Source organism: Ambystoma mexicanum, chromosome 2p (genome assembly GCF_040938575.1).
Source record: "Ambystoma mexicanum isolate Mex_15411 chromosome 2p, UKY_AmexF1_1, whole genome shotgun sequence".
Taxonomy (NCBI): domain Eukaryota; kingdom Metazoa; phylum Chordata; class Amphibia; order Caudata; family Ambystomatidae; genus Ambystoma; species Ambystoma mexicanum.
This window is the reverse complement of record NC_090923.1, coordinates 1,126,962,607-1,126,980,159: the sequence shown is the minus strand read 5'-3', so window position 1 is coordinate 1,126,980,159 and position 17,553 is coordinate 1,126,962,607. Positions and strand designations below refer to the sequence as shown.

General features: G+C 44.6%; 1 protein-coding gene across 2 annotated transcripts in view; it reads left to right on the top strand.

Annotated features, from left to right (window-relative positions):
- GNG3 (G protein subunit gamma 3) overlaps window positions 1–17,553 on the top strand; it is a 99,756-nt gene that overhangs the window by 59,725 nt on the left and 22,478 nt on the right. Inside the window, exon 2 of one of the 2 annotated variants that reach the window (XM_069645172.1) lies at window positions 12,158–12,263. In XM_069645172.1, the coding sequence (XP_069501273.1) occupies window positions 12,165–12,263 (99 nt within the window). In that variant the 5' untranslated portion in view covers window positions 12,158–12,164. The remainder of the gene's footprint in view (window positions 1–12,157; window positions 12,264–17,553) is intronic. The other variant, XM_069645173.1, reaches the window with a different exon arrangement.

Genomic DNA, 17,553 nt, shown 5'->3' with positions numbered 1-17,553 from the left:
ATGCAATTAGCTTGTCTAGTAGCCACACACATTTATGCGAAACACTCATGCTGACAACTTTGCATCCCTAGCAACAGGAAATACCTACCTTAACTTAAAACAAAAAACGGAGCTGTCGCCAAGGTTGAGCTTAGTTTGCCTATCAATTGAATTTTCTCCAATTGAACTCTGTTCCATTTTCTTCACTGAGACAAGTTGTTTGTGCGGTATAATGATACCGCAGGTCACTCCCGTGCTTCCCCGCCATTCCTGTTACCTTCATTCCTGACAGAGCATGTCCTCGAGAGCTTTCTCAGTCAGGCACCTCTCCTTGGATGACAGGCCACTGTTTGCTTGGTTTCGCTGGCCTCTCCCTCGCCACCTTCACTTGCTTTGCTGTAGTGTTCCGGGACTTCACCGTGTGACCGTACAGCTAGTAGCTCGCTTCTTGCTCTGATCTCCGTAATAGTTTGTGGATAGTCTATCCACCACGGCTTCTCATATGTTGTCTCAGTACCACCTTCACGCAGGCTTCTGCCTTGCTGGTTTCACTCTGTTTGCAGTATCGCAGGCATCCTGCACTGAGTTTTCAGGCAAGTTCCAAACTCGTGGGCTTCTAGGTTTCCGTCTTTCCCTGGTATGATGTAGCGTGGAAGTTCCCCAAGCCTACGTACGTGCTTGTCTCTCTCCTCTCGTTGCCTTCTCACAGAGGACTCATTAATCAATCTACTTGTCCCAATAGATTGGTCATTTTCATTTAAAGGGATACGTTTGCTTCTCATAAGATAATGGCATCAGTTTTGTGTCTCTCCTGGGAAGGTCCCACTTGGGGAGTGTATTGCGGAGCGGGCTCACCTCCCTAGCCTCACGGACTGTGGGACGGCTCCCCCTTAGGGAGAAGGGACGAATTCCCTCGAATCGTCACACTGCAGTCACTGTTGAAGAGAGTGTGCATTAGCAAACTCAGATGTAAAATCAAATGTCATTCTGTTAAATAGGAACGCCATCTGCGATGACCTTAAAATAGTGATGTTATCTGTGAAATTACCATTAATTGCATTGTCTGTTAATTAACTTATTATTGAATGACCTAAATGAGGAGGCTGCAGTTGTGGCTCAATGCACACCTCTTGGCAATTGGAATGTGTCTATCAATAAAGCATTAATACATACAGCATTGTATCTATGGGTTCTGTATGCTGAAATTTAACAAGACGTGCATTATTTAAGAGGGATACACACCTCTATAAAAATGTGGGCATTAATATGCAGCACAGCGAGAAATTTAAATAAAAATATAGGTCTAGGTCAGATCTCCAGGGTGTTCATCTTTAATTATTACTGGAGTGCCCCAGTCTACATTGGGGGCATTGGAAAAACAGCTTTTAGCATAAAACAATGCTTCTCTGGATACAGATCATAGATTTCCTCAAGTGATTAGTTTTTATTTTTAGATGTTGGAGCTGGATCATCCCTATAAAGCCCAAAGGTATCGAGTGCATGAGATCCTGGCATCAGCTCCATCTGACGATACACTGATCAAGGTGGAAAGACATTTGGCATTCCCCAAACTGGCGAATAGATCCCCGTTGCTTGGTAGTCGGTGATATGAACCCAAATAGAATCATTCTGGCTGCCTAATAACTGAGTTTTGGTATTTATCTTCCTAACAATCGGCAAGGTCATTACAATGACTTGATCCAATAGACAGTTCTCCATGTTCTTTAGTATAATATGTAGTCCTTGTGTTACTTAACTGAGCATCAGGCTGCATGATAGTATTCTCTGCAAGGCACTAATCACTGTGTTTTATCCAGTTCCTGCACAAAGAACTTCCTTTACATAGTCTTAATACTTTGCGCCCGTGTCTCAGAATGAACATTATCATGCGATGGGGACTACAGGGATGCAACGTCATTTTCTGACCTCATTTCTCATTACAATCCTAAACCACCGTCCTTTTTTTGATTATATAGTAACCCTTTCCACGTCAAAACGTCCCTTAAACTCTCATTCAGTCATTAAACCGCAAACAAGGCAATGCTAATTTCCCAAGTAACACAACTGTTTGTGTTGCCCCATATCAACAGAAGTGTTTTTCCAGCTCTAACATCTGCTAGCTTAACCTAACTGACATACTGTGATCCCACATATGGGTAATTCTTGACCTAAGGACCATTAACCTTAAACAGTTATTACCAACTTGTCTACTTTACCCTGATTTAGCAGCCGCATTTATTCACGGACTGTGTTGCACCAGGGTGGCGCACAAGCTAAAACACAGCATGCGGCACATCCATTGTTGACAGCCAGGCATGCAAAGTTAGCCACAGAAGACCAGATGCCACTTCGGTAAAAAGACCCATTTGAGTTATGGTTCCAGCCAGTTGTTCTAAAATGATTGCTATGAAGAAATATTGGATCAGAGATGGTAGCAGTATAACCATAGAGCTCTTCCCACTCCTACTTTATTTTGTTTTTCGAAATGTAGGTGCACTGAGTACTATTTAACTGCTGTTGGAGGTAATTTGATACCCATTAGCCTTACTAAGATTGGTTTGTAGATGCTGGTCTCTAAAGGACACTTATTGGAATCTGTAATCTCTCTGGCTTGTGAGCATCACCAAAAGAGGGAGGTGAAATCTGGTACTGGCCAAAGAAGAGACCACCAGGGTGCATGTAGGTAGATAGTCAAACCGGCCTGCACTATACATAAGAAACTAGAGTCTCCTATGTTCTGTGAGGTCCTGTGCATTAAACGTTCCCTGATTTGTGGCGACATCTCTGGAAAATACATAAAAGAAAATAATGTCACTTGAAGTGGCATCGCACTTTTTGATACTTGAAAGTATTATGTGGAAAGGCATTACAAGATGTGGAATAATGGCAAATGAGATCAGTAAGAATGTATTGAGAAACAGTTTATTCAAAGAAGTTATATTTCTGCATTAGTAACAGAAACGTAACAATGAAATGTCTGCCCACTGTTCCGTTATCTGCTGTATTCGGCTACTGATTGTTAGATCCAAGAGTGTTGGTGAAATAGAGCATTATAATACTATCTGGCAAGATATCACTGGACATGGAAGAGACCTGCAGGCAAAGGTATTGAATACTGACTGCATTAGACTTTCTTTCTGCATAGTTAATGAAAGTTAGTATCAATGTTCACTGACTGCATCAACCTACTACCAGACCACACTATATCCACTGTCGCAGATAGATGGAACTGTATCGAGCAGTTCCTCAGAGACAAAACTGACGCCATCAGACTCCCCATCAACAAGGCCCAAGAAAGCATCCCTGCGACATAGATCACAACCCTAAAAGCTGGACCAAGTTTAAAATCAAATCTATTTTCCTTCCGTAAAAAACTTAAAACCTTGCTTTTTAAGTAATTCCAGATAAAGCTTTACAACCTCTGATGGACAACCCTTATATGTAATGAATCGTCCTGTATACTGTTCATCTTCACTATTTGTCTGCGTCTTCATGTAAGCGCCCCGATGCTTGCGAGCAGTTCGGCGCTCTATAAATAAACAAATAAATAAAAACACACGAAAATCCTGGCCACTCTCAAAGTTGCCGCCGCCTATGGAAAGAGCGGCATCCTGCCTCCCCTCATGAAAGCAATCACTGAAGAAACCATCATACCTCTCCACCCGATGCACTACATGCGAACAGACCCCCCCTCCCCATGCTCAAAAAATGTACACTCGCCACCTGATGAGCTTGCCAAATAGGGATCCATCACTCATATACCCATTATATGAAAAATCATTTACCCAACCATTGACATACATTTGCAGAACAGGATCTCCTGCTTGGCCACCAGTCCATCTTCTGATTGCATTGCACCCCAGAGACATCCTGTATACCTTGCATTGATAATGCCATCCACATCTTGGCCATGGGAGACCTCTCTTCCTGTTAGACATGTCGGGCCAAAGTATGATGATCTGCCTTCTTTCATGGGCGTCATCCATACTGCCCTGAACTGGTTCACATCATACCTGACCCATCAGCACCAGCAGATCACAACCTGACCAGTGACACAGGGAGTCCACCGGGGATCCATCCTCTCTCCCACCAACTTCAGTATCTACATGTAAGCACTTTCAGAACTCCTCGCCAACCAAGATATATCAAGATCCATCAGAACCCTAACTCCAACTATACCCGTGCTGCGGTTGTACCCAAATATCACATAAACCACATCGTACACCGACTCGGGCACTGCCTCGAGCTCATCCAAAATTGGATGTCTAAAGTATACCTGAGACTCAACCCAACAAAGATAAGTCGTCTTCATTGGCAATAACTAGGCACTGCACTGGTTGCACTGCAGACCTAAATCCCATCCAACACAGCCTGCGCAACCCACAAAGCACTAACTACTAATGCCCATGCTTACTACAGCAACAGGAAAACCATCGTTGGAGGCCAACACAACAACCAAAGCCTGGACATTGCTGAACTGCACAAGGATCCAGGAGTAATTCTTCTCCAACTGCACACTGAGAATATGGAACAAGAGTCCACCTGATATCAGACTGCCCCCCTCTCTTCTGAAGATCAGAAAAGGGCTGAAGACAGCTCTCTTCAAAGAACATTGAATAATCCGGCAATCTAGGGACACACCCCACCGTGTGTGACAAGCTAAATATTTTTCTTGCATAATTCCTCAATAATCAGTTTAAATCCTGTTTCAATGTAGAAAAAACATCATACGCCAAAATGTAACCATTGCTACGCACAAGTGTGTCCATCATGTTACAACATATTAAAGATGCAACATCCTAAATATCACTTGTGGCCGCCAGTCTATTCTGGGACTCCTAGGTAACCGTGCACAAAATATTTTATTGACCAGTCAACACCAACATGTTTCAGCCCCACATCCAACTGAAGGACTTTCCTCAGGGAGATCTTTTACTAGTGATCATTGAATTATAATACAGGTTAATGCAGCAGCCGCTCAGATCTTTGGGTTGAAGGTTTATATCCCTGTGCAGATGCTGCTTGCCTGCTGCAGCCTTTCATCCTGACAAGGGCCAAACGTACAACTTTTAAGAACAAACCTAGGAGATATTTCACTGTAAAGAAACAATGGCTCTTGAGACACACATTTATGTGTTCATAGTCACAGCAACATTCCTGACAAGTAGAAATAACATGCTCCGCTCCTACCTCTCGAATTCCTTTTCTATTCCCAGATTGTCTGCTTCTACATTGCATAAACAATAAACCCCAGTATGTTTCATATCTATTCTTGTCACATAGTTCCATTCATCAATTACCCATTGTGTTGTAAAATTCACCCCATGAAAGACTCTCTTCACCGAAACCATACGTGCCATCTTTTCTTCACCATATATAGACCAAAACGACTTGCTTTGTCAATGCGGATTTCTAATCCGGCTTCGTCTCTAAAACTCGACATAATAAGACGCCTCTTCTTTTATGCAATTGCAGGATACATTGCCAGCAGATTGCTAACACAAAGTCCCGACTCACTCTGCGGTCTGTTATGTTAGATAGGATTTGTAAAGCACACCACTGCCATTCACATGACATCTCGCCATTGATTAACCTTTTGGCTAAATGGTAAATTTACCAGCTTTGGCGGCAAGTCATGGTGTATATGTGAGTATATGTGGGTGACGGTGCAGCGCTGGCAAAGGGTTTCTGCTGCCCTCCAGCCTGGTTTTGTCAGTGTGCTGTGTGTATGTCCGTGTGATTCATGTCTTATGGTATCAGACATTAAGGGCAAGGGAGAATGTGAGTGTACAAACTCCAACTCCACAACATAATCGTGGGAGTGGGATGATGTGTTTGTCCGTAGAATCAGAGTATGTTTTCAGGCGGGCGGGGGGCAACCTCTAGTGGTAACCAATTAATGTATGTATGCCTTGCTGAAGACCTGAGCGGTCAGAGCTGAGTCCTAGTTATGGTGTATAACTGAAGATCGGTATGAGGATGGTCTCAGCAGGGAGTCAGAAACCTAATCAACCTCTCCTAGGACTAGTCTGGGTTTGTGAGGGAGTGGTCCTGGCAGGGAATTGCAGGCCTACAAGTCTGTATGTCAAGGGTGGGAGAGGTAGAGTGAGGAGGGAGGTGGAGGGGTAGCAAGTGAAAAAGAGGGATGGGCAAGCAGATGGATAGGGGGAGAGAGTAATGAGATGGTGAGGGAGAGTAGGGCATGAATGAGAGAGGGGAAAATAATTGTGGGTAGAGAAAGGGGGTAGGGTAACAATAAAAGAGAGGAGAGAGGCAAGATTAGTGTGGTAAATGCCTGGTGTGTGTTGCTGTGTGATCTGGTACATCTTGCCATAGCACCATGGCATTGTGCTAGTACTCTCAAGATTAGACTACACCAACAACCCTTACTGAGGGCTTCCTGAGCAATTATTAAACAGGCCACAAAGAATCAAGAATGTGGCAGCGATACTCTTTAGACTTAAACGAAACAAAGACATTACCCCAATTCTCTGGATGCCCCCGATCAAATGGATGATTTGTTTCAAATCCTAAGCATTGCTCAATACACCTTCAACTGCAGGAGCCCAAACTTCACCATGACAAAATACATCCAATATAAGCAAACCAGTATGGTAGGGTCCAGTAAGGAGGCCTTAGTAAAAGTTCCACGTTTCAGTCAGAAACGCCACAGAGGGACATTGCTTGCCTTTCTCTCAACCAAGCTCTGGAACTCTATCCCCAGACGTCTGCAAACAGAGGAAAGTCACAAAGCCTTCAGAAACCCCCTGAAAACCTGGCTATTCAAATGACAATAGCATGATGCCTGTAGAAGATGGGACCAAGCATAAGCACCTTGGACCAACATCAACCAAGAGACCACCTATTCCCTGTAACCTGGACCAGATGGAACCTTCTCTGCATACTCTCACCATCATCCAACAACGACCAAACACATCCGTTAAGGAATATGAGACATGCAACTCCTTCACGTCTGTCTCCCTATGCTCCATTAGATAGAATTTGCACAGTAATAACTATTCACCCTGAGAGACAACTAAAACTGTTAAATGCAACTGAGAAATAATCTCAACCCACAATAGTAATTCTTGCCAAACCAATAGACTCTCCTCCCCCCAATAACCGACTTCCATCTTCATCTCTTACGACCGTACACTACTCACACAATCAACCCTCACACATGTAGCAAGCAGCCTACAAACATACCACTGCTCACCTCTCTAGTCCTATCACACCTGTCTTGATATGGGCAAAATCTTCCTCGGGGCCAGCCCTTTGAGAGCAAAAAATACCCAATTCAGCCCAAAATACAGGTTCTATTGTGCTGAGCAGTGAACTCATGCTAGTGACAAATGACACCTTCAATAAGTTTTAGTATTTATTCTAAACAGTGAATTTCATATACATTTTGGGATTCAAGTTAGAGAAGATTACAAAGCACAAAACTTAGAGAAATGCAAAATATAGAGAAACATAGAACTTAGATAAACATAGATAAACATAGATAAACATAGAGAAACACAGTCTTACGCCCCTTCAATCAGCACTGGGAGACCCTGGCCCTCATAAGCTAGCTGTAACAAGCCCCGCTCAGAGGACAGCGCTGCTGGGTGCCGTCAGAGCTCCAATTCCGGGCACTTGATCTTGCTCGAACCAAGTCCACAGGACGATCTCCCACCTGAGTAATGTGAGCATGCATATTTTATAATCTCGTGCTGTCCGTCCATGACGCACAGTTCCAGAACTTTCCCTGTGCAAAATATAGGCTGGCTCATGGAAAAACCCAGCTCTGTAAATTTCCACTGTGCTCCTTCTTCTGAGCCCCTCCCATCTGCGCGAAAGCTCAGGAATGTCTTATCAGTGCCTTCCCAGAGAAAGGGAGATTAGTTTACAGGGCTACCGTTAGAGAGGCAGAATATTCTAAGGGAAGCCGAGATGTATTAACCCTATTAGAGCAAGCTCTAAAAGGCATGCACTCATAGTTTAGCGTTCATAGCGCTTAAGACTGGCTATTTAAGCGCTATATAGGTGCCATAATGTTCCAAACACTCCAATATTGTCTATTAGCTACAGAGCTCGGGGCCCTCACCCTGCCTGCATAATGTGACCTATCACTCCTACTAGGCCTGCATATTCCTTGTAGCTCACTACTGCATAATGGAAGTGCTACAACAGACTACTGTCAGCATTTTTGGCACATACTTTGAATACACTATTGGCTTTCAGCGGCTAATGCTGTCATCTAAAGCCCTGATTGGCAAGGTTGCAATTTTGTGTATCACTACAACACCTTCCTAACTTCTCTAGTCCCATCCCACCTTCCTCCCGCATGGCAGCAACTAACCCGCTCTCGCAGCGCTGACTTGCAATTGTTATAGTTTTGCCTCTCCGCTTTGGATCAAATGCACTACTAGGTCAGATATGAGCTGGTCTATGCCTTTTGTTGTTCCTGGTTTCCGGTGTGTCTATTACTACATTAGACTGCAGACAAAAGCAATTCATAACCTTTTTGGTTCAACTCTGGCACTAACCACTTTAAACCTACCACCACTCCAGTGCTTTTAGCCTTCACACTTGAACATCTCAAGAGTCGCTTCCTCCTTCACCTCTGTCCGACGAACAGCCAATCAACCCTCTTTTGTTGCAGGGCCACACACAACAAGGCCACCAAAATGGAAGAGGTGCACTATACGAGACGCCTTTACATTATTTATTGAGCCCTATGTGCAGTGTGAGGGAAGTGCCCGGTGTGTTATGTACATGGTCTAAGGTTGTAAGTGCTCTGAATTGTATGTAGAATTAGATGTTGCGTGCTATAGTCATTGTGCTGCGAGGTACGTGCATTGTGTGGTATGTTGTGTTAAGTAGCTTGACGTACCAGAGTAGCACAGCACAACAAGAATACAGTAGCAGAACATATGGCATACCATAGCCTGATGTAATAGAGTATAAAAAAACATAATGCCATTCCATTAACTTGGCTAGCATGGTCAAAACAGGACTGACTGTGGTCCAGATCCCATTAGGGAGAAGCCCGATCCACAAAAGAGCGCCAAGCATAGGCCGACGCTCAAAAATGCGCCATTTTATTTATTCACATTTGTAGAGCGCACAACAGCCCTTAGGCAACGTGGCCCTTGTTACTTGAAGGATTTACTTAGTTACATATCATTGTTATACATTTTGCAGTTTGTTTGTTCATTTTGCCATGTTCTTCTTAAAAGGTTCCAAAGAGTTAACACAAGAGAAGGTTAGTGGGACTGGAGGGAAGGAATGGGTGCAGGAGCGGAAGTAAAGGGGTGTGAGTGGTGCAGTGGGGAGGGAAGGAAAACTACGGTTTCAGGGGGAATTAATCAACGCCACTCTTTCCCCAGTGACCTCCAGACATAGATCTGGACTGACGTATGCACCCATACCTTCACCTTCCACCACAAAAAAGCAAGCAAGCTGAACCTTGGTGATTTTTACCCAGAATCCTTGCATGGGTATGATAGTGTCCAGTGGCAGAGCCAAGGAGGGGCGGCTGCCCCCCTGGCTCCCAGCAGGTGCCCAGTGTGCCCTCATCCTCCCGCTGGAGCCCCTGGCACCAAAAGCTGCCTCGGCTACTGATAAGGTCTGTCAGTGGCTTTGGAAGGATGTGAGGCGGGGAGCAAGATAGCATTTCCAACTGCTGCATGTTTCTGCTACCAAGTGGCCTTTTGCAGAACAAATGATGCTCCTGTATGGGCTTTCACCTGCAGTGCATAATCCACCCTTCTCCAACTAGCCTCTAAACTTCTTACACTGTCATTGTGCTGCCAGTAAAGGCGGACAGCTATGCTGTGGGCTATGCTTGTGTTGACCATTGTTTCTAGTGACTCAATACCACACAAGCCCACGCACCAAAATCAATTCATTACCTTTTGGATCATGTGGGGTGTTGCAAAATTTCCCCCACGACCCACCGCGATCAGCGTTCCTGTAAGCCCAGGTAGAGTGGCTTCTCCATGCTTAGAATTCACTTGCTCTGCCGGGCTGTTTGTAATTAGCCATGTCCTGGGGGCACGAAGATGGCCAGTGCCACTTTCAAACCACCAAATAAAGTGAGGTTATTGGCAAGGTACAGAGCGGGACAGGCAAATCCTCAACGGCCCATCTGGAGAACATTGGCTTTTTCAGCCTGAACTGGACAACCTTGTGTGCAGGTCCGAGGTTGAAAGTAGAGGGGTGCCAGGTTGTGCTGGGTAGGTCTGTGTTGACTATGGGAGGCGCCTGGCTGACATTATGGGGATATCTGAGGTTCGGGCACTAGCAAAGGGGGAGAATATGTCAATGATGAAGAACAGGGATTGGGAAATGATGGAATGGGAAGTAAAATATAAAAATGGCCTAACGGAATATGCTAAAATCTTGAAAGAATTGGCTACAATTTTGACTGTATGCCCTTCACGGCCTAATACGAGGAAATAGCCTTTGCTCTGCTTCAATTCATTTCAAACCCTTGACATATTGGGTGCGAGAGCGAATATCAACTTGGAAAATGTAGATACTGTAAGGAGGACAGAGTGGAAACCTTAAAACATCTCTATATTGAATGATCAAAACTAAACAAATTGAGATGCATAACATTTGTAGACTATGTGCAAGATGTACAAGAGCTTGCCAGAAGGTGAAGATAATAGTGTGATCTTATTAACCTTACAATATAAAGAAGCTTTTATTTATTTGTGTTTAATGAATGGAAAGCCTCTGTGTATTATTTATTTTTCTTGTATGAAACATTTATTTACAGTGTTTCCAAGTATAAAAGACTGTAATGGTCAACCAAGATAGGGCTGCTTGTCAGAGATATCCTACAACTGTTTGGCATTATCTGGCTTGCGTGCCAAACTATAGCGCGGCCTCACCCCACATCCCAGATCAGTGAAGAGATATCCGACACAGCCCCCCCTCTTCGATGGAGGCTTGCACAACAATAGTGAGGCAGCTGAAGGAGTGGCTAAAGGCCACTAATGTCCCTGCAAGAACAGATCCAGCACTACGTTCAGAGCTTCGGCAATAGAATGAGGGAACATTTTAATTAATTTAATTCTGGGACCAATGTTCATCTCATTGTCTAGACCACTTTTGCTGCGCCAGGCGAAGTAGACTTGCACAGTGAAAAAATGTCTCACTATTGTGTGGCCACTCCAATAGCCCCGGTCGTACTTACATGAAACCTGAACCATACGGTATTCCGAACCTATGACAACTCTTGCAGTTGGGTTGAGATTATGGTTGCCAGTAACTCAAAACTCCTACATTGGGTCCTAACTTTGTAAAGTTCATCACCCTGGTGTAATAAAATAACTAGAGCGTGATTCTTCTGTCCCATATATCCAGTGCTTGACACACAGACTTCCTTTTATCAGCCGCGTAAAGGTGCAAAGAAACCATCACAGTTAGAGCCAGCTCATTTGCGCCAGAGTGCTGCATTTCTTTTCCTCCTTTGTTGGTTGGGTGGCCAGAGTGCACATTTGCGGTACTCCGCTCAGTCCTTTTCTCGCAGTGAAGGCGCAAGTAACCAGACTAGGTTAGGGTTATTGGATTGTTGGAACTCTCCAATCACTGTACTGGGTTTGATGGCTCAGTCAGTCTCTTTCAGCACACCAAGGACCATTGGGGCTCCCTTGGCTTCGGACTTGCACTGTTAGAAATATGAACTACAGCAAAACACAGACAAGGTTGATGGCATCAGCAGCAGGGAACGCCAACACCTGGATTGTCTATCCAGGTCTAGGACTGTTAAGTCAACAGTTGCTGACGTAACTCTCGCCAATTTCCTGATTCTCAACTAGTTAACATAGTATCTTTTCTGCAGTTTAGAAACAATGTAAATACAGAGTAGTCATTTGGCTCCTGATTAAGGATGGCACTTGTCGAGAGTTTTTATCCAGCTTGCAAAAGAACTCCATTGGTGAAAGTCAAGTGGTTGCATAGCGTACCAAGGCAGATTCTGTCCATTGCTGCAAGAATTGAATAGAAATACAGCATTTAACACATTCCATATTAATCTACTTCTACATTTTTATAAAATATCATGTATGTTTTGGAGGGGCTGGGGGGGTGGGTATTGATCTGTCCTTGACACTGCATTCCAAGGGTGAGGTCAGCTGTCTCAAACTGTGGCCTACATTTCTAACTAGTCTTTCTTCTCCAGTAGCACCATGAAGGGAGAGACACCGGTGAACAGCACAATGAGCATTGGACAGGCACGAAAACTGGTGGAGCAGCTCAAGATAGAGGCCAGCATGTGCCGGATTAAGGTAGGTGCAAAATGACTGAGACACAGGTACTTATTCCTAGAGGCATTCCTCCTACACAACTGCTGCATCCAAAACTCCTTCCCAGCCAACACCCATACATGGGACTGCGTGCTGGCTACTTTTGTTGCCAACTCAGCTTTTAAAGCACCATGGTGCCTTTTAGGTGATTACGTGCAGTACCACACGGCAAAAACACAGGATAAGGTAAATCCTCTGGAACCAATTGTTGATAAATGTCCATAGCTCATGCTCCGGTCTACAGAGTTGTATAATAAAAAAGATAAGCCTGCTTTTTAGTCATCAGAAAATATAGAACAATCAAATATTTCATTCTTTTTTTTAACCATTTTTTTTTTATCCCAATGGAGACAATCAATTACAACATATAATCGTTACACTTTGTTATCACAATGCATAAACCAAATTTCCATTCAGGGTTAACGTCACCCGTTGCTGTGTAAATTGCCTCCAATTTCTTATCCTGTAAACCATTAACTCTCCCCCCTCCCCACTGTCCCTTTTTTAAATTTTGAAACAATTTTATTTTCTTGCATGGGTAAAGACATTTTACTTTCAACAGATGCGTAAGAGTTTAACTTTTGATAATATGAGCCTGCGTCATAACTATACGACAGGTATCTCCCAGTTTTATCGATTCATTCTTAACTTCCTTCCTCACCCCCCACCCAGATCTTTTTTCTCTAGGTTCCAGAGTATTTTGTCCTTTTCGCTAAAACGTCCCCATGTGAGAGTCGCACTCTTTTTGTGCTCCTGGCTGTCAGGAGATGTAACGTTTTTAAGATTCTGAGGTGTGAGGAAATAGGCTTCTCTGTCTTTGACACATTTTCGGAAGGGGGGCCAAGTGGACCAGAGACTCTGCAGTGTCTAATTCTTTCATACATAAGTTCTTGAAGCAGAAGTTAAACAGTTAATTCTCTTCCCCCCCTTTATTCCCCCCCCCCTTGTTCCTTTTTCTCATTGTGCTGATTCTCTATCTCGTTCTGGGTTGTTAGGTGATCAATATGTTTCTGAGGGTGCGTGGTTTATAGAAATAGGCTTCCCTGTCTCGGACAAAGTCTCTAAAGGGGGACCATATGGATAAGTATCTCTGGTATGTCTCTGTTCTTATGGCAGTTACCTTCTCCACTGCCATTACTCCACATAGTTTCATCCACCACCATGGTGTCGTCGGGCCCTCCAGCGTTTTCCACCTTTGCGCTAACGTCATTCTTGCTGTTGATAGTAAGTGTGTTATTAGCGTGGACATATGCCCTGATGCCGCGTATATCCCCTTTGCCTCTGCTCCCAGCAGGATCACCTTAGGTGACAATGGTAAGTCTCTGCCAGTAATGTCTTTGATGTGTCCCAGTATCTCCTTCCAATAGGTAATCGCTTTGGGGCATGTCCACCACATGTGGAATAGATCTCCTCTCCCTCCACATTGTCTCCAACAGTTTGGGGGTTATTCTGGGTTTATTTTGTGTAATCTGTGGGGTGACATGTAGCATAATTTATATGCAGCTTCATTAATTGCTGTACATTTGGAGCATCTGTGAGCTCTTGTCCACATCTGGTCCCACTCTCTTTCCGTTATCGCTTCTCCTACATCTTTTTCCCAATTCTCTTTATATCATAGGTTGTCCGTTGGTTGTGCTCCATAGAGCAGTCTGTATATTCTAGATATCCCTTTCCTTGGTTCCCCCTCTTGCATTGTTAGTTCCAAGCCTGTTAGGGTTCTTGTTCCCGCTCTTTTCACTGATGGGTGGGAGATCCAGTGTCGGACTTTCATGTATCTGAACCTTTCATTTTCCCCTAGATCGAATTTCTTTTTGCATTCTACGAAAGGGATTGGGTCATTGTTTTGATACATGTCCTGCAATGTCAGATTGTCCGCGCCTTTCCACCCTACCCAGAAACTCTTCTTCAAGCCTGGGGTGAAGTCGATGTTATGTGCTATTGGGGATAATGGGCCCAGCCCTCGTTTGATCGTTTTCATTTGCATGGCCTTGTTCCAGTAACTCAGGGCTGTTTTAGTAGCTCCTAGTAGTTTTCCTTCTGCTTCGCGGGCCTTGGGTTCAGTGCTAGGAGCGCTGTTATCGGGATCTGTGTGGGTGTTTGTTCTATGGCTCTCCATCCTTTGGTGTCGGCTGGGTTAGCCCACTGGAGAATGGGGGCCAGGTGCACTGCCATGATGTATCTGCCCAGGTCTCGGACCCCCAGGCCACCCAGGAGCAGGGGACAGGTCAGTATGCGTCTCTGTATTCTGGGTCTCTTTTTCGCCCATATGAATTTAAATACTGCGTTTTGAAGTTCTTTAATTATCTGTGATGGGATCTCCGCGGGTATTGAACTGGTCACATATAGTAGGCGGGGGAGAAGGGTCATCTTTACCGCTGCTATTCTGGCAAACAACAATAGTTCCTGGTTATCCCATCTCAGCAGGTCCGCTTTTAGTTGTTTCCAGAGAGGGGGGATGTTTGATCTATATAAGTCCTTGAATTTCCTTGTCAGATGAACTCCCAAGTATTCTAGAGTGTTTTCTTCCCATCTCAGGGGGAATCTCTGTTTCATGTAGTTTATTGTGTTTGCGTCCTCAGTTATGTTTAGTGCCTTTGATTTATTGTAGTTGATTGTAAATCCGGATATGGTGGCAAATTCTTCCAGTGTCTCTATGGCTTTCGGTAGTGTATTCGTAGTGTGTCCCAAATAGAGCATCACATCTTCAGCATATAGTGCTATTTTCTGCGGGGTCTCCTTGATTTGCACTCCTTTTATATTGGGGTCTTCTCTGTATCGCGCTGCTAGTGGTTCCATAGCCATTGCAAATATTAGTGGAGATAGGGGGCAGCCTTGGCGCTTACCCCTTCGTATCTCCACTTGTTTTGAGTCGCGGGCGTTTATCCGAAATGATGTAGATGGGCGTTGAAAATTTGCCAGGATCATCCTGCTGACTTGTGTTCCGCATCCAAGTTTCTCCAGGATCATCCGAAGGTATTCCCAGTACAGGCTGTCGAAAGCGCGTGAAGCGTCCAGGGCAGCTATTGCAAATTTCTGGTTTGTGCGTCTCCCCCAGTCGATTACAACTATGGTTCTTCTAACGTTATCTTGGGTGTGTTGTCCCCTGACAAAACCTGCTTGGTCCTCGTGGATGATATCTGGGAGGATCTGCGATAGCCTATTCGCTAATATCTTTGTGTATAGCTTTGCATCCGTGTTTAGAAGTGCTATTGGGCGGTAACTTGAGCATTCCGTGGGATCCTTGTTTGGTTTCAGTGCAAGGATCGTAGAGGATCTTGCCATATCTGGGGAGATCGATCCAGTGTCTCTGATTGTGTTGAAGAGTCGGGTGAGGGGGCCCAGTAGTTGTGTTTGGAATGTTTTGTAGTAGGCATTTCCGAAGCCGTCTGGGCCCGGGATCTTGTTCCTTGGTAATTAAGAGATAGCCTCATTGATTTCTTGAGCTGTGAATGGCCTCCCCAGGATTTCTGCGTCCTTGTCTGAGATTTGGAGTAGACGAGTAGCCAGTAGGTAGGATTTTTGGTCTGTCGCATTTAGGTTTGCTCCCTGTAGTCGTTCTTCTTGGAATCGGACCATTATTTCCAGTTTCTCTTCCTCTTTTGTGATCTTATCCCCTTTTTCATTTCTTAGGGCAACTATATAGTTGCAGGATTTCTGTTTGTTTAATTTGGCCGCTAGAAATGTATTTGCCTTGCCGCCGTGGACGTAGTACGATTGCTTCGTGTTCAGCAACATCTGTGCTACCGTATCTGCAGTGTGACTTTCTAGTTGGGCACAAACCTTCTTCAGCTCTCGCCAGGATTTCTGCGTTTGTCGGGATTTGTGATTTTTCTCTGCGTCTTTTAGGGCTAGTTCCATCTTCCGGGTTAGTATCGCTCGTTCCCTACAGTATACTGCTGCCTGGGCCATGAATTATCCCCGGATTACGGCCTTCCCCGCATCCCAGACCGTTTTCCAGTCAACCTCGCCATTGTCGTTCTCTTTGAAATAGATGTTTATAGTTTCTTCCATGTGTGCTCTAAGCGCTAGGTCGCGCAGGATCAGATCGTTGAGTCTCCACGGCGGGCGTTGTTTGTTTTCCCCTCCGTCTATTTCCAGACTAACTAGTACTGGGGCGTGGTCTATAATGTATTGTGTTCCAATTTCCACCTTAGTCACTTGGGGGATTAGAGTTGCTGATACCAGGATCCTGTCTATTCTGGAGTATCCTCTGTGTTACGCAGAATAGTGAGTGTATTCTCTCATGTCCCCTTGGAAGAAGCGCCAGGTCTCGATTACTTCTAGCTCTGTGAGGAACTTTCCCAATGCCTGTCTGTTTCTTTGGTCGGCTGGCGTAGGCGGCAGGGTTTTGTCGAGGTTAGTGTCCATTATGCAGTTGAAGTCCCTTCCTATGATTGTTTGGCCTTCACACCAGCTCCCTATTTTCAGTAGGAGATCTGTGATGTATCGGTCTTGTTTGTCGTTAGGAGCGTATCTCGCCAGGATCGTGTAGGTCTTCCCTTTTATAGTTCCTTTGATTCCCAGGTATCTCCCTTCATTATCACTAATCATCTGTTGTTTTCGGAAGTTCAATCCCTTAGCCAGCAGTATTGCGACACCTTTTGTTTTCGATCCGCCGGAGGCGAAGTATTGTTGTGGGAATGCCTTGTTACGCATTCTTTTTTCATCCGTCTTCAAAAGGTAGGTTTCTTGCAGGATCGCTACCTTTGCAGGCATCTTCTCAAGCTTGTTGAGAATCGCTCGTCGTTTCCCGGGGGAGTTCAGCCCTTGTACATTTAGCGAGACGATCAGTGTATCTGCCATTTTCGTGTAGAATATGTTTGTTGCTTCTGTCTTTTAGTGTGTCTTGTTTTGGGTTAGTTTGAGGTGGCCCACCTGCTGTGGTCAGGAGTTTCCTCGGTTTCTCTTCCAGTCGCTTCTCTATTTAGTATCTTTTTCAGGGTATTTCGTTCGTGATATTTGAAGGGGCCTGCCAGTTTCTTTTCTCTGTTAGATCTTCTTTTCCTTTCGGATGACCATTCCCATTGGTTGTTTTGGCTGCTGGGAGCGCTATTTTGTGGGCTAGTTTCGGTTTGGCTTCGTTCATCCCCAATTTGTAGTAACAAAAGGCCTTCCTCGCATGTACTGATCCTTCTTTGTTTCCCTTTCCAGGGGAAGGCTAGTCCAAAGGGGAATGTCCATCTGTATGCGATATGTTTGGCTTGTAGTGCTTTTGTGATTGGTTGCAGAAGCTTCCTCTTATGTAAGGTGACCAGCGCTAGGTCCTGATACA